Source organism: Ranitomeya imitator, chromosome 1 (genome assembly GCF_032444005.1).
Source record: "Ranitomeya imitator isolate aRanImi1 chromosome 1, aRanImi1.pri, whole genome shotgun sequence".
Taxonomy (NCBI): Eukaryota; Metazoa; Chordata; class Amphibia; order Anura; family Dendrobatidae; genus Ranitomeya; species Ranitomeya imitator.
The window spans coordinates 14,995,964-15,011,933 of NC_091282.1; the positions used below are offsets into that span (position 1 = coordinate 14,995,964).

The following is a 15,970-nucleotide window of genomic DNA, read 5'->3' on the forward strand; positions in this document are numbered from 1 at the left end:
GGACATTATACAGCACTGGAGGATTCTGGGTGATGAGCGGAGAGGTGACTGCTGGGACATTATACAGCACTGGAGGATTCTGGGTGATGACCGGAGAGGTGACTGCTGGGACATTATACAGCACTGGAGGATTCTGGGTGATGAGTGGAGAGGTGACTGCTGGGACATTATACAGCACTGGAGGATTCTGGGTGATGAGCGGAGAGGTGACTGCTGGGAGATTATACAGGACTGGAGGATTCTGGGTGATGAGCGGAGAGGTGACTGCTGGGACATTATACAGCACTGGAGGATTCTGGGTGATGACCGGAGAGGTGACTGCTGGGACATTATACAGGACTGCACTGGAGGATTCTTGGTGATGAGTGGAGAGGTGACTGCTGGGAGATTATACAGCACTGGAGGATTCTGGGTGATGGGCGGAGAGGTGACTGCTGGGACATTATACAGCACTGGAGGATTCTGGGTGATGACGGTGTGGCTGTTGTCAGGTTCCTATACGGTGTCAGGACGTCGCTGTCTATCTCTCCATGGAGGAGTGGGAGTATCTAGAAGGACACCAGGATCGGTACCAGGATGTGATGATGGAGGAGCTCCGGCCTCTTACACCAAAAGGTATGAAGAAGCATAGATGTATATTTATTTGTACTGAAGCATTTTCTCGCCCGATGCTGGGGTCACCGGCTGCACTGGCTGCTGTGTGCTATGGCTTACAGTATACCAGAAACACATCAGAAGGTCTTCTGTATGGTGGGAACACCCATAGGACCCGCCATGTACCTGGAGCCCCCCACTGTAATGGAAACACTGTGACCCAGTTATCACACGACCTTTGTTAACGTTGATGGTTGCTCAGACGCCTTTGTATTTGGAGTTAACACAGAGTTTTAGGCATGTAAAGCCTTCTCCAACGTGTCAGTGGTTTTCATGTCTGGGTGGTTTTCATGTCTGGGTGGTCTTCTCACCAGTAAGGGGTCATTGTCTTGTTCCCACACCTGAGAGCCGTCTGCGAGGCTGCACAGAGAGTGTGACGGACATTCAGGGCAGGAGTGAATCCAAGGTTTGTACGTTCACAACCAGGGATGAAAGTAAAATTTCAAAGGACCCAATTCATCAAGGTCTTTTCCTTAATTTTCTGGTGTAAAACGTCTTGAAATTGTTAAAAAATGAAGCAACGTTTTGGCTTTTTTACACCAGTATCTCCTCAAAACTGCATGGAGCTGGGAGGGGGTGTAGCGAGGGTCGCCCAACAAATTCATCTAAATTGTAGCCCCCTTAGTGGTGTGAATTATGCCAGAACTGTACCTGACTGGACTGACCCTTCTGGCAGTGGCGCTCGGCAGTTGTAAGATGTGCCTTCATTACGACAGGCGTACAAAATGTCCGTCGTAATGAATTTGGCCCAAAACTATGTTTACAATTTACTGTATTTAAAAAATCCTGCTGCCTGGTCAATGAGGTCTTCATTTCCATCATGTCCATGGCCTAAAGATGGAGAATACTATCGTAGATCCATAGTCCTTTACTCCCTGCCTTCACTGTAGACCCTGGTACATGTCGTGAGGACAACAATGTTTTTATTTGATCCTGATACATAAAAATAAAATTAACGGTGGTGAGATATAAACAGATACACGGCAGGTGATGTATTCAGTCTGTGTCTCCACAGATGGATCCAGGAGGAGAAATCCACCAGAGAGATGTCCCCGTCCTCTGTGTCCCCAGGACTGTCCGGAGGAGAATCACAACATCCCGGAGGATCATCAGGTAGATGACACTGAAGCCTCCACAACATCTGACCATGAAGTGATGGGACCTGAGCTCATCTTACATTTTACTTATCTATTTAGGGTGAAGATCTGTTTGATTTAAAAGTTGTTGTTATCGAAGAAGGAGATACGATGGATGAATGGGCCGATCAGCAGGGTGAGGAGGGGAGACTGTCATGTCTGTTCTGTGGTCACCTACTACTACTCCCATCATCTCATCATCACATGACACAATCTCTTCCATCACTGTGTGTCTCCTACAGATGGATCCAGGAGGAGAAATCCACCAGAGAGATGTCCCCGTCCTCTGTATTCCCAGGACTGTCCGAAGGAGAATCACAACATCCCGGAGGATCATCAGGTAGACGGTGCTGAGCCCTGTGTCATATATGGGAACAGTAGATACTTTTGGTTCTGCAGTCATCGCTACCTTATATTTTGTCTATTTATTATTGATCTGTTCGATTTCTCCAATTTTCTGATGAAACAGGGTGGTGGAGAAACGGCTCAAATTAAAGTGGAGGATGAGTCGGGAGAAGACGAGCAGATGAGTGAGGATCAGCCATGTAGGAGTGAGATGGAGGAGATTCCAGTAGGTTTTACTACAGGTACGTGAGAGGTTTCTTGGTTTGGTTCCATCGCATTGGCCAACTATTATACACTGAGTTGGTTAGGCATTGGTCAACTATTATACACTGAGTTACGTGCCGTTCAGGACCTTGGGGAGGAGCATTCAGAAGTGACGGCGTTTTTGGAGAAAATACAGAGGCAGATTTAGATAATTTAGACAACCAAAAAGTCGAGAATCATACTGTCAGGTCAGTGCAGATGTATCCAGCAGTGGAGAAAGTATATAAACTTGAAACTTGTCTTTTCAGGGTTATACATTTTTACGCTTTGTGTGTACTTGACCATTTGTAGGAATACTCTGGTTTCTTTGTGTATGTTTTTTTATATTTTTAATTATATATTAATGCAAGATGTTACATTTTAGGAGACCCCCTTGCATTCCTGTCTCTTGTGTTGGCTTTGATATTTACCCTAGAGTTTGTCTCTAGAAAGTTTTTTTTTTTTTATTGTTGCTCATTTTGTGTTAGTATTCATTAGTGGGAAAGGGCAGGAAGTTGATGGGCGGCTCTGTGTCCAGCCGATTGCAGGAAATGAGCATCTGCCCCTGACCTGGAAGCCATCTGCTGGTATGTGGGTGCCGGACCCCACTAATAAGTTACACTAGATCTGGCCAGAGCTGGGATGTTCTGCGGAGGTCACACTCTTAGCTATCACCCTAACCGTTGGATCATGGCTCAGATGGCGGACTCAGACAGCGGCTGCCAAGTTCTCCATGTGGCTCAGGCTGATAGCATAAGCCTTATACTTTATCTCCTGAGTATTTCTGATGATTCCCTGCTCAATAGCACCACCCACTCATGTCCACAATATGTAGTCTCCACTGGTACCCTTGTCTCCTCAGCGCTTGAATTTTCTGAGCCCTCAGTTCCCATCTTGGATTATCTGTGCTAAAAAGCAATTAAGGGTTAACCCCCTGCCTCGCTCACTAGTTTCTTTCATCCCCCGGGGCTTTTAATCTTCACTTCCTGCCACCATAACCTGCAATAAGAATTATCCCAGAGCCCTCAATAACTCCAGAGCCTTGGATAATTCCGGAGCCATGGATGATTAAATAGCCCTGGATAATTCCGGAGCCCTCGATAATTCTGGAGCCTTGCATCATTCCATAGCCCTGACTGATTCACAAGCCCTTGATGATTCCAGAGCCCTTGATAATTCCGGAGCCCTCGATAATTCCGGAGCCTTTGATCATTCCATAGCCCTGACTGATTGGCAAGCACTTCATGATTGCAGAGCTCTGGATAATTCCGGAGACCTCGATAATTCCGGAGCCTTTGATCATTCCATAGCCCTGACTGATTCGCAAGCACTTCATGATTGCAGAGCTCTGGATAATTCCGGAGCCCTCGATAATTCCGGAGCCTTGGATCATTCCATAGACCTGACTGATTCGCAAGCCCTTGATGATTCCAGAGCCCTGGATAATTCCGGAGCCCTCGATAATTCCGGAGCCTTGGATCATTCCATAGCCTTGACTGATTCGCAAGCCCTTGATGATTCCAGAGCCCTTGATAATTCCGGAGCCCTCGATAATTCCGGAGCCTTGGATCATTCCATAGCCCTGACTGATTCGCAAGCCCTTGATGATTCCAGAGCCCTCGATAATTCCGGAGCCTTGGATCATTCCATAGCCCTGACTGATTCGCAAGCCCTTGATGATTCCAGAGCCCTTGATAATTCCGGAGCCCTCGATAATTCTGGAGCCTTGGATCATTCCATAGCCCTGACTGATTCGCAAGCCCTTGATGATTCCAGAGCCCTTGATAATTCCGGAGCCCTTGATAATTCCGGAGCCCTTGATAATTCCGGAGCCTTTGATCATTCCATAGCCCTGACTGATTCTCAAGCCCTTCATGATTGCAGAGCTCTGGATAATTCTGGAGCCCTCAATAATTCCAGAGCCCTCCTCTTTTGCCCCTTGTCTTTAAGTTAAGAGAAATTTATGGTGGAATCGTTCATAAGAAACTTGTATAAGCACAGAATGTATTGTGGAAAACCTCCTCATAAAATTCAAAGAAAGCCGTAAGAAAATCTGTATGACAGAACTGCACAAAATTACTCAGGTTTTGGTGTAAATTAGGCCAAATTCACATGCAGCATAGATACTGCGCTAATAGAAAAACAAAACGGAATATTTGGTCCAGAGACCTTTTGTTCGCAATTACAGAGGTCAGATGTTTCGTGTAGTCCTTGATCATGTTTGCACACACTGCAGAAAGGATTTTGGCCCCCTCCTCCATACAGATCCACTCCAGATCTTTCAGGTTTTGGGGATGTCACTGGGCAACATTGAGCTTCAGCTCCTCCAAAGATTTCCTATTGAATTCTGGTCTGGAGACTGGCTAGGCCACTCCAGGACCTTGAAATGGTTCTTACGGAGCTGCTCCTTAGTTACTTTGGCTGTGTTTTTCTGGTCATTGTCTGGAAGACACAGCCATGACCCATCTTCAATGCTTTTAATGAGGGAAGGAGGTTGTTGGCCAAAATCTCACGATACATGACCCCATCCATCCTTCCTTCAATATAATGCAGTCGTGCTGTCCCCTTCTGCATAAAAGCACCCCCAAAGTATGATGTTTCCTCCACCATGCTTTCCAGTTGGGATGGTGTTCTTGGGGTTGGACTTATCCTTGTTTTTCCTCCAAACACGGCGAGTGGAGTTGAAACTAGAAAGCTCTATTTTGTCTCATCTGACCACATGACCTTCTTCCATGCCTCCACTGGATCACCAGATGGTCATTGGTGATGTTTAACCCCTTAACCCCCAAGGGTGGTTTGCAGGTTAATGACCGGGCCAATTTTTACAATTCTGACTACTGTCCCTTTATGAGGTTATAACTCTGGAACGCTTCAACGGATCCCAGTGATTTTGACATTGTTTTCTAGTGACATATTGTACTTCATGTTAGTGGTAAAATTTATTTTATACTACCTGCGTTTATTTGTGAAAAAAACAGAAATTTGGCAAAAATTTTGAAATTTTCACAATTTTCCAACTTTGAATTTTTATGCTCTTAAATCACAGAGATATGTCATGTAAAATACTTAATAAGTAACATTTCCCACATGTCTGCTTTACATCAGCACAATTTTGGAACCAAAATTTTTTTTGCTAGGGAGTTATAAGGGTTAAAAGTTGACCAGCAATTTCTCATTTTTACAACACCAATTTTTTTTTAGGGACCACATCACATTTGAAGACACTTTGAGGGGTCTATATGATAGAAAATGCCCAAGTGTGACACCATTCTAAAAACTGCACCCCTCAAGGTGCTCAAAACCACATTCAAGAAGTTTATTAACCCTTCAGGTGTTTCACAGGAATTTTTGGAATGTTTAAGAAAAACCGAACATTTAACTTTTTTTCACAAAAAATTTACTTTAGCTCCAATTTGTTTTATTTTACCAAGAGTAACAGGAGAAATTGGACCCCAAAAGTTGTTGTGCAATTTGTCCTGAGTACGCTGATACCCAATATGTGGGGGTAAACCACTGTTTGGGCGCATGGCAGAGCTCGGAAGGAAGGAGCGCTGTTTGACTTTTCAATGCAAAATTGACAGGAATTGAGATGGGACGCCATGTCGCGTTTGGAGAGCCCTGATGTGCCTAAACATTGAAACCCCCCACAAGTGACACCAATTTGGATAGTAGACCCCCTAAGGAACTTATCTAGAGGTGTGGTAGGCACTTTGACCCACCAAGTGATTCACGGAAGTTTATAATGTAGAGCCGTAAAAATAAAAAAATCATATTTTTTCACAAAAATGATATTTTCGCCCCCAATTTTTTATTTTCCCAAGGGTAACACAGTAAATTTGACCCCAAAAGTTGTTGTGCAATTTGTCCTGAGCACGCTGATACCCCATATGTGGGGGTAAACTACTGTTTGGGTGCATAGCAGAGCTCGAAAGAGAAGGGAAGGAGTGCCGTTTGACTTTCCAATGCAAAATTGACTGGAATAGAGATGGGACGCCATGTAATGTTTGGAGAGCCCCTGATGTGCCTAAACATTGAAACGCCCACAAGTGACACCATTTTTGAAAGTAGACCCTCTAAAGAACTTATCTAGATGTGTGGTGAGAACTTTGAACCCCCAAGTGTTACACTACAATTTATAACGCAGAGCCGTGAAAATAAAAAATCTTTTTTTTTCCCCACAAATTATTTTTTAGCCCCCAGTTTTGTATTTTCCCAAGAGTAACAGGAGAAATTGGACCCCAAAAGTTGTTGTCCAATTTGTCCTGAGTACCCTGATACCCCATATGTGGGGGGACCACCATTTGGGCACACGGGAGAGCTCGGAAGGGAAGGAGCTCTGTTTGGAATGCAGACTTAGATGGAATGGTCTGCAGGGGTCATGTTGCATTTGCAGAGCCCCTGATGTACCTAAACAGTAGAAACCCCCCACAAGTGACCCCATACTAGAAACTAGACCCCCAAGGAACTCATCTAGATGTGTTGTGAGAACTTTGAACCCCCAAGTGTTTCACTACAGTTTATAACAAAGAGCCGTGAAAATAAAAAATCTTTTTTTTTTCCACACAAATTATATTTTAGCCCCCGGTTTTGTATTTTCCCAAGGGTAACAGGAGAAATTGGACCCCAAAAGTTGTTGTTCAATTTGTCCTGAGTACACCGACACCCCATATGTTGGGGTAAACCCCTGTTTGGGCACACGGGAGAGCTCGGAAGGGAAGGAGCACTGTTTTACTTTTTCAACACAGAATAGGCTGGAATTGAGATCGGACGCCATGTCGTGTTTGGAGAGCCCCTGATGTGCCTGAACAGTGGAAACCCCCCCAATTATAACTGAAACCCTAATCCAAACACACCCCTAACCCTAATTCCAACGGTAACCCTAACCACACCTCTAACCCAGACACACCCCTAACCCTAATCCCAACTGTAACCCTAACCATAAATGTAATCCAAACCCTAACTTTAGCCCCAACCCTAACCCTAATGGGAAAATGGAAATAAATGCATTTTTTTTAAATTTTATTATTTTTCCCTAACTAAGGGGGTGATGAAGGGGGGTTTGATTTACTTTTATAGCGGGTTTTTTAGCGGATTTTTTTCCATATTTTGTTCCACAGAGTCATGTGAGGTCTTGTTTTTTGCGGGACGAGTTGATATTTTTATTGGTAACATTTTCGGGCACGTGACTTTTTTATCGCTTTTTATTCCGATTTTATTCCGATTTTTGTGAGGCAGAATGAACAAAAACCAGCTATTCATGAATTTCCTTTCGGGGGGCACTTATACCGCGTTTGGTAAAATGGATAAAGCAGTTTTATTCTTCGGGTCAGTACGATTACAGCGATACCTCATTTATATAATTTTTTTATGTTTTGGCGCTTTTTTACGATAAAAACAATTTTATATAAGATATAATTATTTTTGCATCGCTTTATTCTGAGGACTATAACTTTTTTATTTTTTCGCTGACGATGCTGTATGGTGGCTCGTTTTTTGCGGGACAAGATGTCGTTTTCAGCGGTACCATGGTTATTTATATCCGTCTTTTTGATCGCGTGTTATTCCACTTTTTGTTTGGCGGTATGAGAATAAAGTGTCATTTTTTGCCTTTTTTTTTTTTTTTTTTACGGTGTTCACTGAAGGGGTTAACTAGTGGGACAGTTCTATAGGTCGGGTCGTTACGGACGCGGTAATGATAAATTGTGTACTTTTATTGTTTTTTATTTATTTAAATAAATGTATTTCATTGGAGCAATATATATATTTTTTTTCTTTATTTAGGATTTTTTTTTTCACACTTGTAAATATTTTTTTTTTACTTTTTCACATTGCCCCAGGGAGGGACATCACTATATATTATCAGATCGCTGATCTGACACTTTGCAATGCACTTTGTCAGATCAGCGATCACACAGGCAGTGCAGGGAGGCTTCCCGGCGCTTGCTCTGACCAGGTGGTTGCAAGCCACCTCCCTGCAGGACCCGGAAGGCCCCCCGTGGCCATTTTGGATCTGGGCCTGCAGGGAGGAGGAGGTAGGAGACCCTCGGAGCAACGCGATCACATCGCGGTGCTCCAAGGGTCTCAGGGAAGCACGCAGGGAGCCCCGTCTCTGCACGATGCTTCCCTGTGCCGCCGGAACGCTGCAGCGTTCCAGGGGTTAATGTGCCAGGAGTGGGCCGTGACCGCTCCTGGCACATCGTGTCGGATGTCAGCTGCGATAGTCAGCTGACACCCAGCCGTGCTCCCCCTGTGAGCGCGGCTGAACGCACTTTTCCGTCCATGGGAAGTAGGGCCCACCCCACATGGACGGAATAGTACATCCAATGGTAGAAAGGGGTTAAACAGTCCTGGACATGTGATGGCGTGAGCAGGGGGACCTTGCGTGTCCTGCAGGATTTTAATCCATGAAAGCGGAGTGTATTACTAACGTTAAGACTCTGGTCCCAGCTCTCTTCATGTCATTGACCAGGTGAACTTTAGTTCTGGGCTGATTCTTCACCTTTATTTCTGGGCTGATTCCTGACCTTACTCAGAATCCTCATTACCCCACGACGCGAGGTCTTGCATGGAGCTCCAGATCGAGGAAGTTTGAAAGTCATCTTGTGTTTCTTCACTTTTGTAATAATTGTGCCAACAGTTGGTGCCTCTCACCAAGTTGCTTGCCTATTGTCCTGTAGCCCATGCCAGCCTTGTGCAGGTCTACAATTTTGTCCCTGGTGTCCTTAAACAGCTCTTTGCTTTTGGCCATGGTGGAAAGGTTGGAGTATGATTTAGTGTGTGGACAGGTGTCTTTTATACAGGTAACGTGGTCAAACGTGCAATTAATACAGGTAATGAGTGCAAAATAGGCGGCTTCTTATAGAAAAACTAACAGGTCTGAATTCCCGCTGATTCATCGGGATTCAATACTTAATTAAATTGCATTTTATTGCATTAAATATGGAAAAATCATGCAATGTGATTTTGTGGGTTTTTTGAGATTCTGTCTCTCACAGGTGAAGTGTACCTACGATAAAAATTACAGACCTCTCCATTCTTTGTAGGTGGGAAAACTTGCAAAATTGGCAGAGTATCAAATACCGTATATACTCGAGTATAAGCCGACCCGAGTATAAGCCGACCCCCCTAATTTTGCCACAAAAAACTGTGAAAACTTATTGACTCGAGTATAAGCCTAGGGTGGAAATGCAGCATTTACCGGTGAATTTCAAAAATAAAAATAGATCATTATTTCCCCATATCTGTGCCATATAGTGCTCTGCACCATTCATTATTTCCCTATAGCTGTGCCATATAGTGCTCTGCACCATTCATTATTGCCCTATAGCTGTGCCATATAGTGCTCTGCACCGTTCATATTTCCCCATATCTGTGCCATATAGTGCTCTGCACCGTTCATATTGCCCCATATCTGTGCCCCATATATGCTCTGCACCGTTCATATTGCCCCATATCTGTGCCCCATATAGTGCTCTGCACCGTTCATATTTCCCCATATCTGTGCCCCATATAGTGCTCTGCACCGTTCATATTTCCCCATAGCTGTGCCATATAGTGCTCTGCACCGTTCATATTGCCCCATATCTGTGCCCCATATAGTGCTCTGCACCGTTCATTATTGCCCTATAGCTGTGCCCCATATAGTGCTCTGCACCGTTCATATTTCCCCATATCTGTGCCCCATATAGTGCTCTGCACCGTTCATATTGCCCCATATCTGTGCCATATAGTGCTCTGCACCGTTCATTATTGCCCCATAGCTGTGCCCCATATAGTGCTCTGCACCATTCATATTTCCCCATAGATGCTCCACATAAATCTGTGCCGCTGCTGCAATAAAAAAAAAAAGCCATACTCACCTCTCTTGATTGCAGCTCACAGCGTCTCGTTCCGGCGTCCGGTCCCGGCGTCTCTCTCCGCTCTGACTGATCAGGCAGAGGGCGCCGCGCACACTATATGCGTCATCGCGCCCTCTGACCTGAACAGTCAGAGCGCAGATAGACGCCGGGAAGATGGAGCGGCGCCGGGAAGATGGAGCGGCGCCCGGCGGCTGGAACGTGGACAGGTGAATATGACATACTTACCTAGTCCCAGCGATCCGGCACCGCTGATTAGAGAAATGAATAGGTGGCTCCACCCCTATGGGAGGTGGAGCCGCCTATTCATTTCTCTAATGAGCGGTCCCACGTGACCGCTGAAGAGGGGAAGAAGCTGCAGCACAGAAGACCGTGGGACAGGCGGGGAGCGCCAGGATCGCTGGGACTAGGTAAGTATACCTCAGCGCCCTCTCCCCCTCACCCGCTGACCCCACCGCTACCGTGACTCGAGTATAAGCCGAGAGGGGCACTTTTAGCCCAAAAAATTGGGCTGAAAATCTCGGCTTATACTCGAGTATATACGGTACTTATTTTCCCTAATAAATCATTTAAATTAAAAAAGTAATAAGGCAAGAACTTCTTTGTTATTGCAGGTTTGATCGCAGTTGTTATGAAACTTTGTTGAGCCAAAGCCACAAGTAGATGTTAGAGGAATAGCTTATACTTCTTACTGAAGGGTTAATTTCTGACTTTGATTCAGAACTCTGAGTCCAAAACTGCACATATTATCTAACAGTCTAATAGAAATGTTGTGAATGATTACTTTGTGATTTGAGATGAAAACTTAAATCTGTTTTTCTCGTAACAGAAAATCACAGTCAAAATCCTGAAGGAACATTCATGTTTTTACTAAATTATAAAGTAGAAAATGAAGATATCAAGCAGCGCGCTGCAGAAGAAAATCTCATTACCCCTAACGTAAATTCAGGACTTTACAATACAAATCTATTATACAATCCTCTGAATCACAAGGAACTTTCTGCTGCCCAATTTCAGATTGTTACCACAAGTATGGGTCTAAAAGAAGAGAAAAGGTTTCAATGTGGTGAATGTGGCAAACAGTTTACTAAAAGCTCCGGTCTTTTTACACACAGAAAATTTCACACTTGGAAGAAGCCATACGCCTGCTCAGAATGTGGGAAGTGGTTTACAGATAAAGCAAATCTTGTTATACATGAGAGAAGTCACACAGGAGAGAAGCCGTATTCATGTACAGAATGTGGAAGGGGCTTTACAAGTAAATCAAGTCTTGTTAGACATGAGAGAGTTCATACAGGAGAGAAACCGTACTCTTGTTCAGTATGTGGGAAATGTTTTGCACATAGATCAGATCTTATTAAACATCAGAGAAGTCATACGGGAGAGAAGCCATATTCATGTTCAGAATGTGGGAAATGTTTTACAGATAAATCAAGTCTTGTTAAACATTTGAAAAGTCACACGGGAGAGAAGCCATTTTCATGTTTAGAGTGTGGGAAATGTTTTCTCACTAAAGCCAAACTAAGGGATCATCATCGAAATCACACAGGAGAGAGGCCATTTTCATGTTTACTATGTGGGAAGGGCTTTACAGATAAATCAAGTTTTGTCAGACATGAAAGAGGTCACACAGGGGAGAAACCATTTTCATGTTCACAATGTGGGAAGTCCTTCACAGATAAATCAAGTCTGGTTAGACATGAGAGAAATCACACAGGAGAGAAGCCGTATTCTTGTTCAGAATGTGGAAAATGTTTTACACATCAGTCAGATCTCATTAAACATCTCAGAATTCACACAGGGGAGAAGCCATATACATGTTCAGATTGTGGGAAGTGCTTTACAGATAAATCATATCTTGTTAAACATGAGAGAATTCACACAGGGGAGAAGCCATATTCATGTTCAGAATGTGAAAAATGTTTTACACATCAATCCGATCTTGCTAAACATCAGAAAATTCATCCAGGAAAGAAGCCGTGTTAATGTTCAGATTATAGGAAATGTTTTATCAATTAAACCAAATTTGGATATCATTAGAAAACTTACACACTAGAGAAGATGTTTTGGTGTTCTGCGTGTTTAAAATGTTTTGCAAGGAAATCAAATTTTGAAACTCATGAGTGAATTCACATAGAAGAGAAACCATATTACTGTCTGGAACTGGGGAAATGTATGAGTCTAAAAAAAAAGTTTTACCATGTCTGGTTATTTGCAGACAAATATCAGCAAATAAGGCTGGATTCACATATCTATGTGTGAAACTGCCTAACTTCTTTCTTATGTGTCATCCTAGCTGCTTCCTACTTGCATCATTTTTTTTTTTCACTGAAGCACATAGACCAAACTTTTTTTTATACGGTTGACTCTTAATGTATGTTAAAAACGGATCAAACTAGAATGGAACTCAGAAGTACAAAGTATGTCTTCCTTGTTTATCTGTGTCTTACGGACCGCCATAAACTTTAATAGCCAAGTCTGATTTGCGAACCAGATGAGAATAAGATGAGTTCAAAGTCTCACAGACCCAAGACATAAACCCGTTTTTAAAACTGATGTGTGTATACGGCTCAATGAAAGTCTGTTGGTCAGTGCAGCACATACAGTTGTGGCCAAAAGTATTGACACCCCTGCAATTCTGTCAGATAATACTCCATTTCTTCCTGAAAGTGATTGTAAACACAAATTCTTTGGTATTATTATCTTCATTTAATTTGTCCTAAATGAAAAAAACACAAAAGAGAATGAAGCAAAAAGCAAAACATTGATCATTTCACACAAAACTCCAAAAATGGGCCAGACAAAAGTATTGGCACCCTCAGCCTAATACTTGGTTGCACAACCTTTAGCCAAAATAACTGCGACCAACCGCTTCCGGTAACCATCAATGAGTTTCTTACAATGCTCTGCTGGAATTTTAGACCATTCTTCTTTGGCAAACTGCTCCAGGTCCCCGATATTTGAAGGGTGCCTTCTCCAAACTGCCATTTTTAGATCTCTCCACAGGTGTTCTATGAGATTCAGGTCTGGACTCATTGCTGGCCACCTTAGAAGTCTCCAGTGCTTTCTCTCAAACCATTTTCTAGTGCTTTTTGAAGTGTGTTTTGGGTCATTGTCCTGCTGGAAGACCCATGACCTCTGAGGGAGACCCAGCTTTCTCACACTGGGCCCTACATTATTCTGCAAAATTTGTTGGTAGTCTTCAGACTTCATAATACCATGCACACGGTCAAGCAGTCCAGTGCCAGAGGCAGCAAAGCAGCCCCAAAACATCAGGGAACCTCCGCCATGTTTGACTGTAGGGACCGTGTTCTTTTCTTTGAATGCCTCTTTTTTTCTCCTGTAAACTCTTATGTTGATGCCTTTGCCCAAAAAGCTCTACTTTTGTTTCATCTGACCAGAGAACATTCTTCCAAAACGCTTTATGCTTTTTCAGGTAAGTTTTGTCAAACTCTAGCCTGGCTTTTTTATGTCTCGGGGTAAGAAGTGGGGTCTTCCTGGGTCTCCTACCATACAGTCCATTTTTATTCAGACGCCGACGGATAGTACGGGTTGACACTGTTGTACCCTCGGACTGCAGGGCAGCTTGAACTTGTTTGGATGTTAGTCTAGGTTCTTTATCCAACATCTGCACAATCTTGCATTGAAATCTCTTGTTAATTTTTCTTTTCCGTCCACATCTAGGGAGGTTAGCCACAGTGACATGGGCTGTAAACTTCTTGATGACACTGCGTACGGTAGACACAGGAACATTCAGGTCTTTGGAGATGGACTTGTAGCCTTGAGATTGCTCATGCTTCCTCACAATGTGGTTTCTCGAGTCCTCAGACAGTTCTTTGGTCTTCTTTCTTTTCTCCATGCTCATACACACAAGGACACAGGACAGAGGTTGAGTCAACTTTAATCCATGTCAACTGGCTGCAAGTGTGATTTAGTTATTGCCAACACCTGTTAGGTGCCACAGGTAAGTTACAGGTGCTGTTAATTACACAAATTAGAGAAGCATCACATGATTTTTTGAACAGTGCCAATACTTTTGTCCACCCCTTTTTATGTTTGGTGTGGAATTATATCCAATTTGGCTTTAGGACAATTCTTTTTGTGTTTTTTTTCCATTTAAGACAAATTAAGTGAAGATAATAATACCAAAGAATTTGTGTTTGCAATCATTTTCAGGAAGAAACTGAGTATTATCTTACAGAATTGCAGGGGTGTCAATACTTTTGGCCACAACTGTATATACATATATATGCACACATATGTGTGAATGTAGCCTAAGAGGGTTTATTTTGGGGGTTAAAATTTCCTGGATCTGCCAGACACTTGAATTATACTTACATGTGGTTATCTGTGGCCAGAATCCATGGAGAAAATTGTTTTGTGGATGCAACAAAGAATCTGGCATCATAAAAATGTGTTGTTTTTTTTAAAGAAAGTGTTTTGTTATGTAAATCTATAAAGTATTTAAAAAGTATCAAATGTTGATATTGTCGTAATGATATATGTCTGCAGAATAAAGTGATCATCTTTAGTACCTCAACATTGTAACGACGCTGCCGGCATCCCTGTGAAATGGAGTCCAGGGGGGTAGTCTTGGCTGAGGGTGACAGTACTGGCATACCCTGGCCCTTCTTCTCATAAACATATTGTCCCTTTGTGGTGCACTTGGTGGCCCACTTGTGTATCAGAGTCCACCTTGGTCTGCTGGGGCTTCGTTCCTTTAAGCACCACATAATAACAGGCAGAGTCCGCATCCAGTTCCAACAAAACAACTTTACTCAGTTCTTTACACAGCTCTTCCAGTTTAGTCACAGAGATAACACAAGATCCTTCACAGACTATAACCTTTCCTTTTCCTGTGCTGTCCCTTACTCCTCCAGGAATATCGCAGGGCTGTACCGTCGCCTTCAATACCGCAGCTTCCTGACTGGCCAGCCCAACTCTCTTCAGGAGTTCTCCGTCCGTTTCGCCCTGGACATTATTATTATTATTATCATTTATTATTATAGCGCCATTTATTCCATGGTGCTTTACATGTGAGGAGGGGTATACATAATAAAAACAGGTAAAATAATCTTGAACAATACAAGTCACAACTGGTACAGGAGGAGAGAGGACCCTGCCCGCGAGGGCTCACAATCTACAAGGGATGGGTGAGAATACAGTAGGATAGAGCTGGTCATGCAGCGGTTTGGTCGATCGGTGGTTACTGCAGGTTGTAGGCTTGTCGGAAGAGGTGGGTCTTCAGGTTCTTTTTGAAGGTTTCAATGGTCAGCGAGAGTCTGATGTGTTGTGGTAGAGGGTTCCAGAGTAGGGGGGATACGCGAGAGAAATCTTGTATACGATTGTGGGAAGAGGAGATAAGAGGGGAGTAGGACATTTAGGATAGTTCCCACAAAATTAGCTGCTACCATCTTGATGCTGCCCGGTATCCCTCCACCACTGTGTGACTATCAGCCCATAGGCCCCGGACGGCTGGGCTCCCAGCTTGAACACTGCGGGACACAACTGCCCTGTCCTGGCTCTCCGCCTTCTCTGACTAACTTCAGGAAGCTCCCCCAGCTTACACCCAGATGGTCCCTCCTAATTAACTAACTCCTATTGGTCTATCTTATCCTATTATGCCCCCCTCTAGTGAGCTAATCTAAATACTACACTTTCCCTGCGTTTATACAATACGAGGAATATATGTACATTACATTAGACATTATAGCAGCATTAACACCTCCCCCAATA

General features: G+C 43.5%; 3 protein-coding genes across 3 annotated transcripts in view; 2 read left to right on the forward strand and 1 right to left on the reverse strand.

Annotated features, from left to right (window-relative positions):
• Nucleotides 1-15,970, reverse strand: part of LOC138657427 (zinc finger protein 84-like) — a 729,030-nt gene that overhangs the window by 131,683 nt on the left and 581,377 nt on the right. The window lies entirely within an intron of this gene.
• LOC138657414 (zinc finger protein 84-like) overlaps nucleotides 1-15,970 on the forward strand; it is a 104,504-nt gene that overhangs the window by 2,723 nt on the left and 85,811 nt on the right. The window lies entirely within an intron of this gene.
• On the forward strand, nucleotides 496-14,390 carry LOC138657455 (oocyte zinc finger protein XlCOF22-like). The gene is made up of 4 exons (XM_069745249.1): nucleotides 496-615; nucleotides 1,670-1,767; nucleotides 2,260-2,377; nucleotides 11,064-14,390. The coding sequence occupies exons 1-4, from the start codon at nucleotides 531-533 to the stop codon at nucleotides 12,218-12,220; spliced, it is 1,458 nt and encodes a 485-aa protein (XP_069601350.1). The 5' UTR covers nucleotides 496-530; the 3' UTR covers nucleotides 12,221-14,390.

Excerpts from the sequence above, each read along its gene's own strand:
- LOC138657455 (XM_069745249.1), top strand. The coding sequence starts at position 531 with ATGGAGGAGTGGGAGTATCTAGAAGGACACCAGGATCGGTACCAGGAT. Across the intron at positions 616-1,669 it reads CCGGCCTCTTACACCAAAAG|ATGGATCCAGGAGGAGAAAT; the intron begins GTATGAAGAAGC and ends GTGTCTCCACAG. Across the intron at positions 1,768-2,259 it reads ACATCCCGGAGGATCATCAG|GGTGGTGGAGAAACGGCTCA; the intron begins GTAGATGACACT and ends CTGATGAAACAG.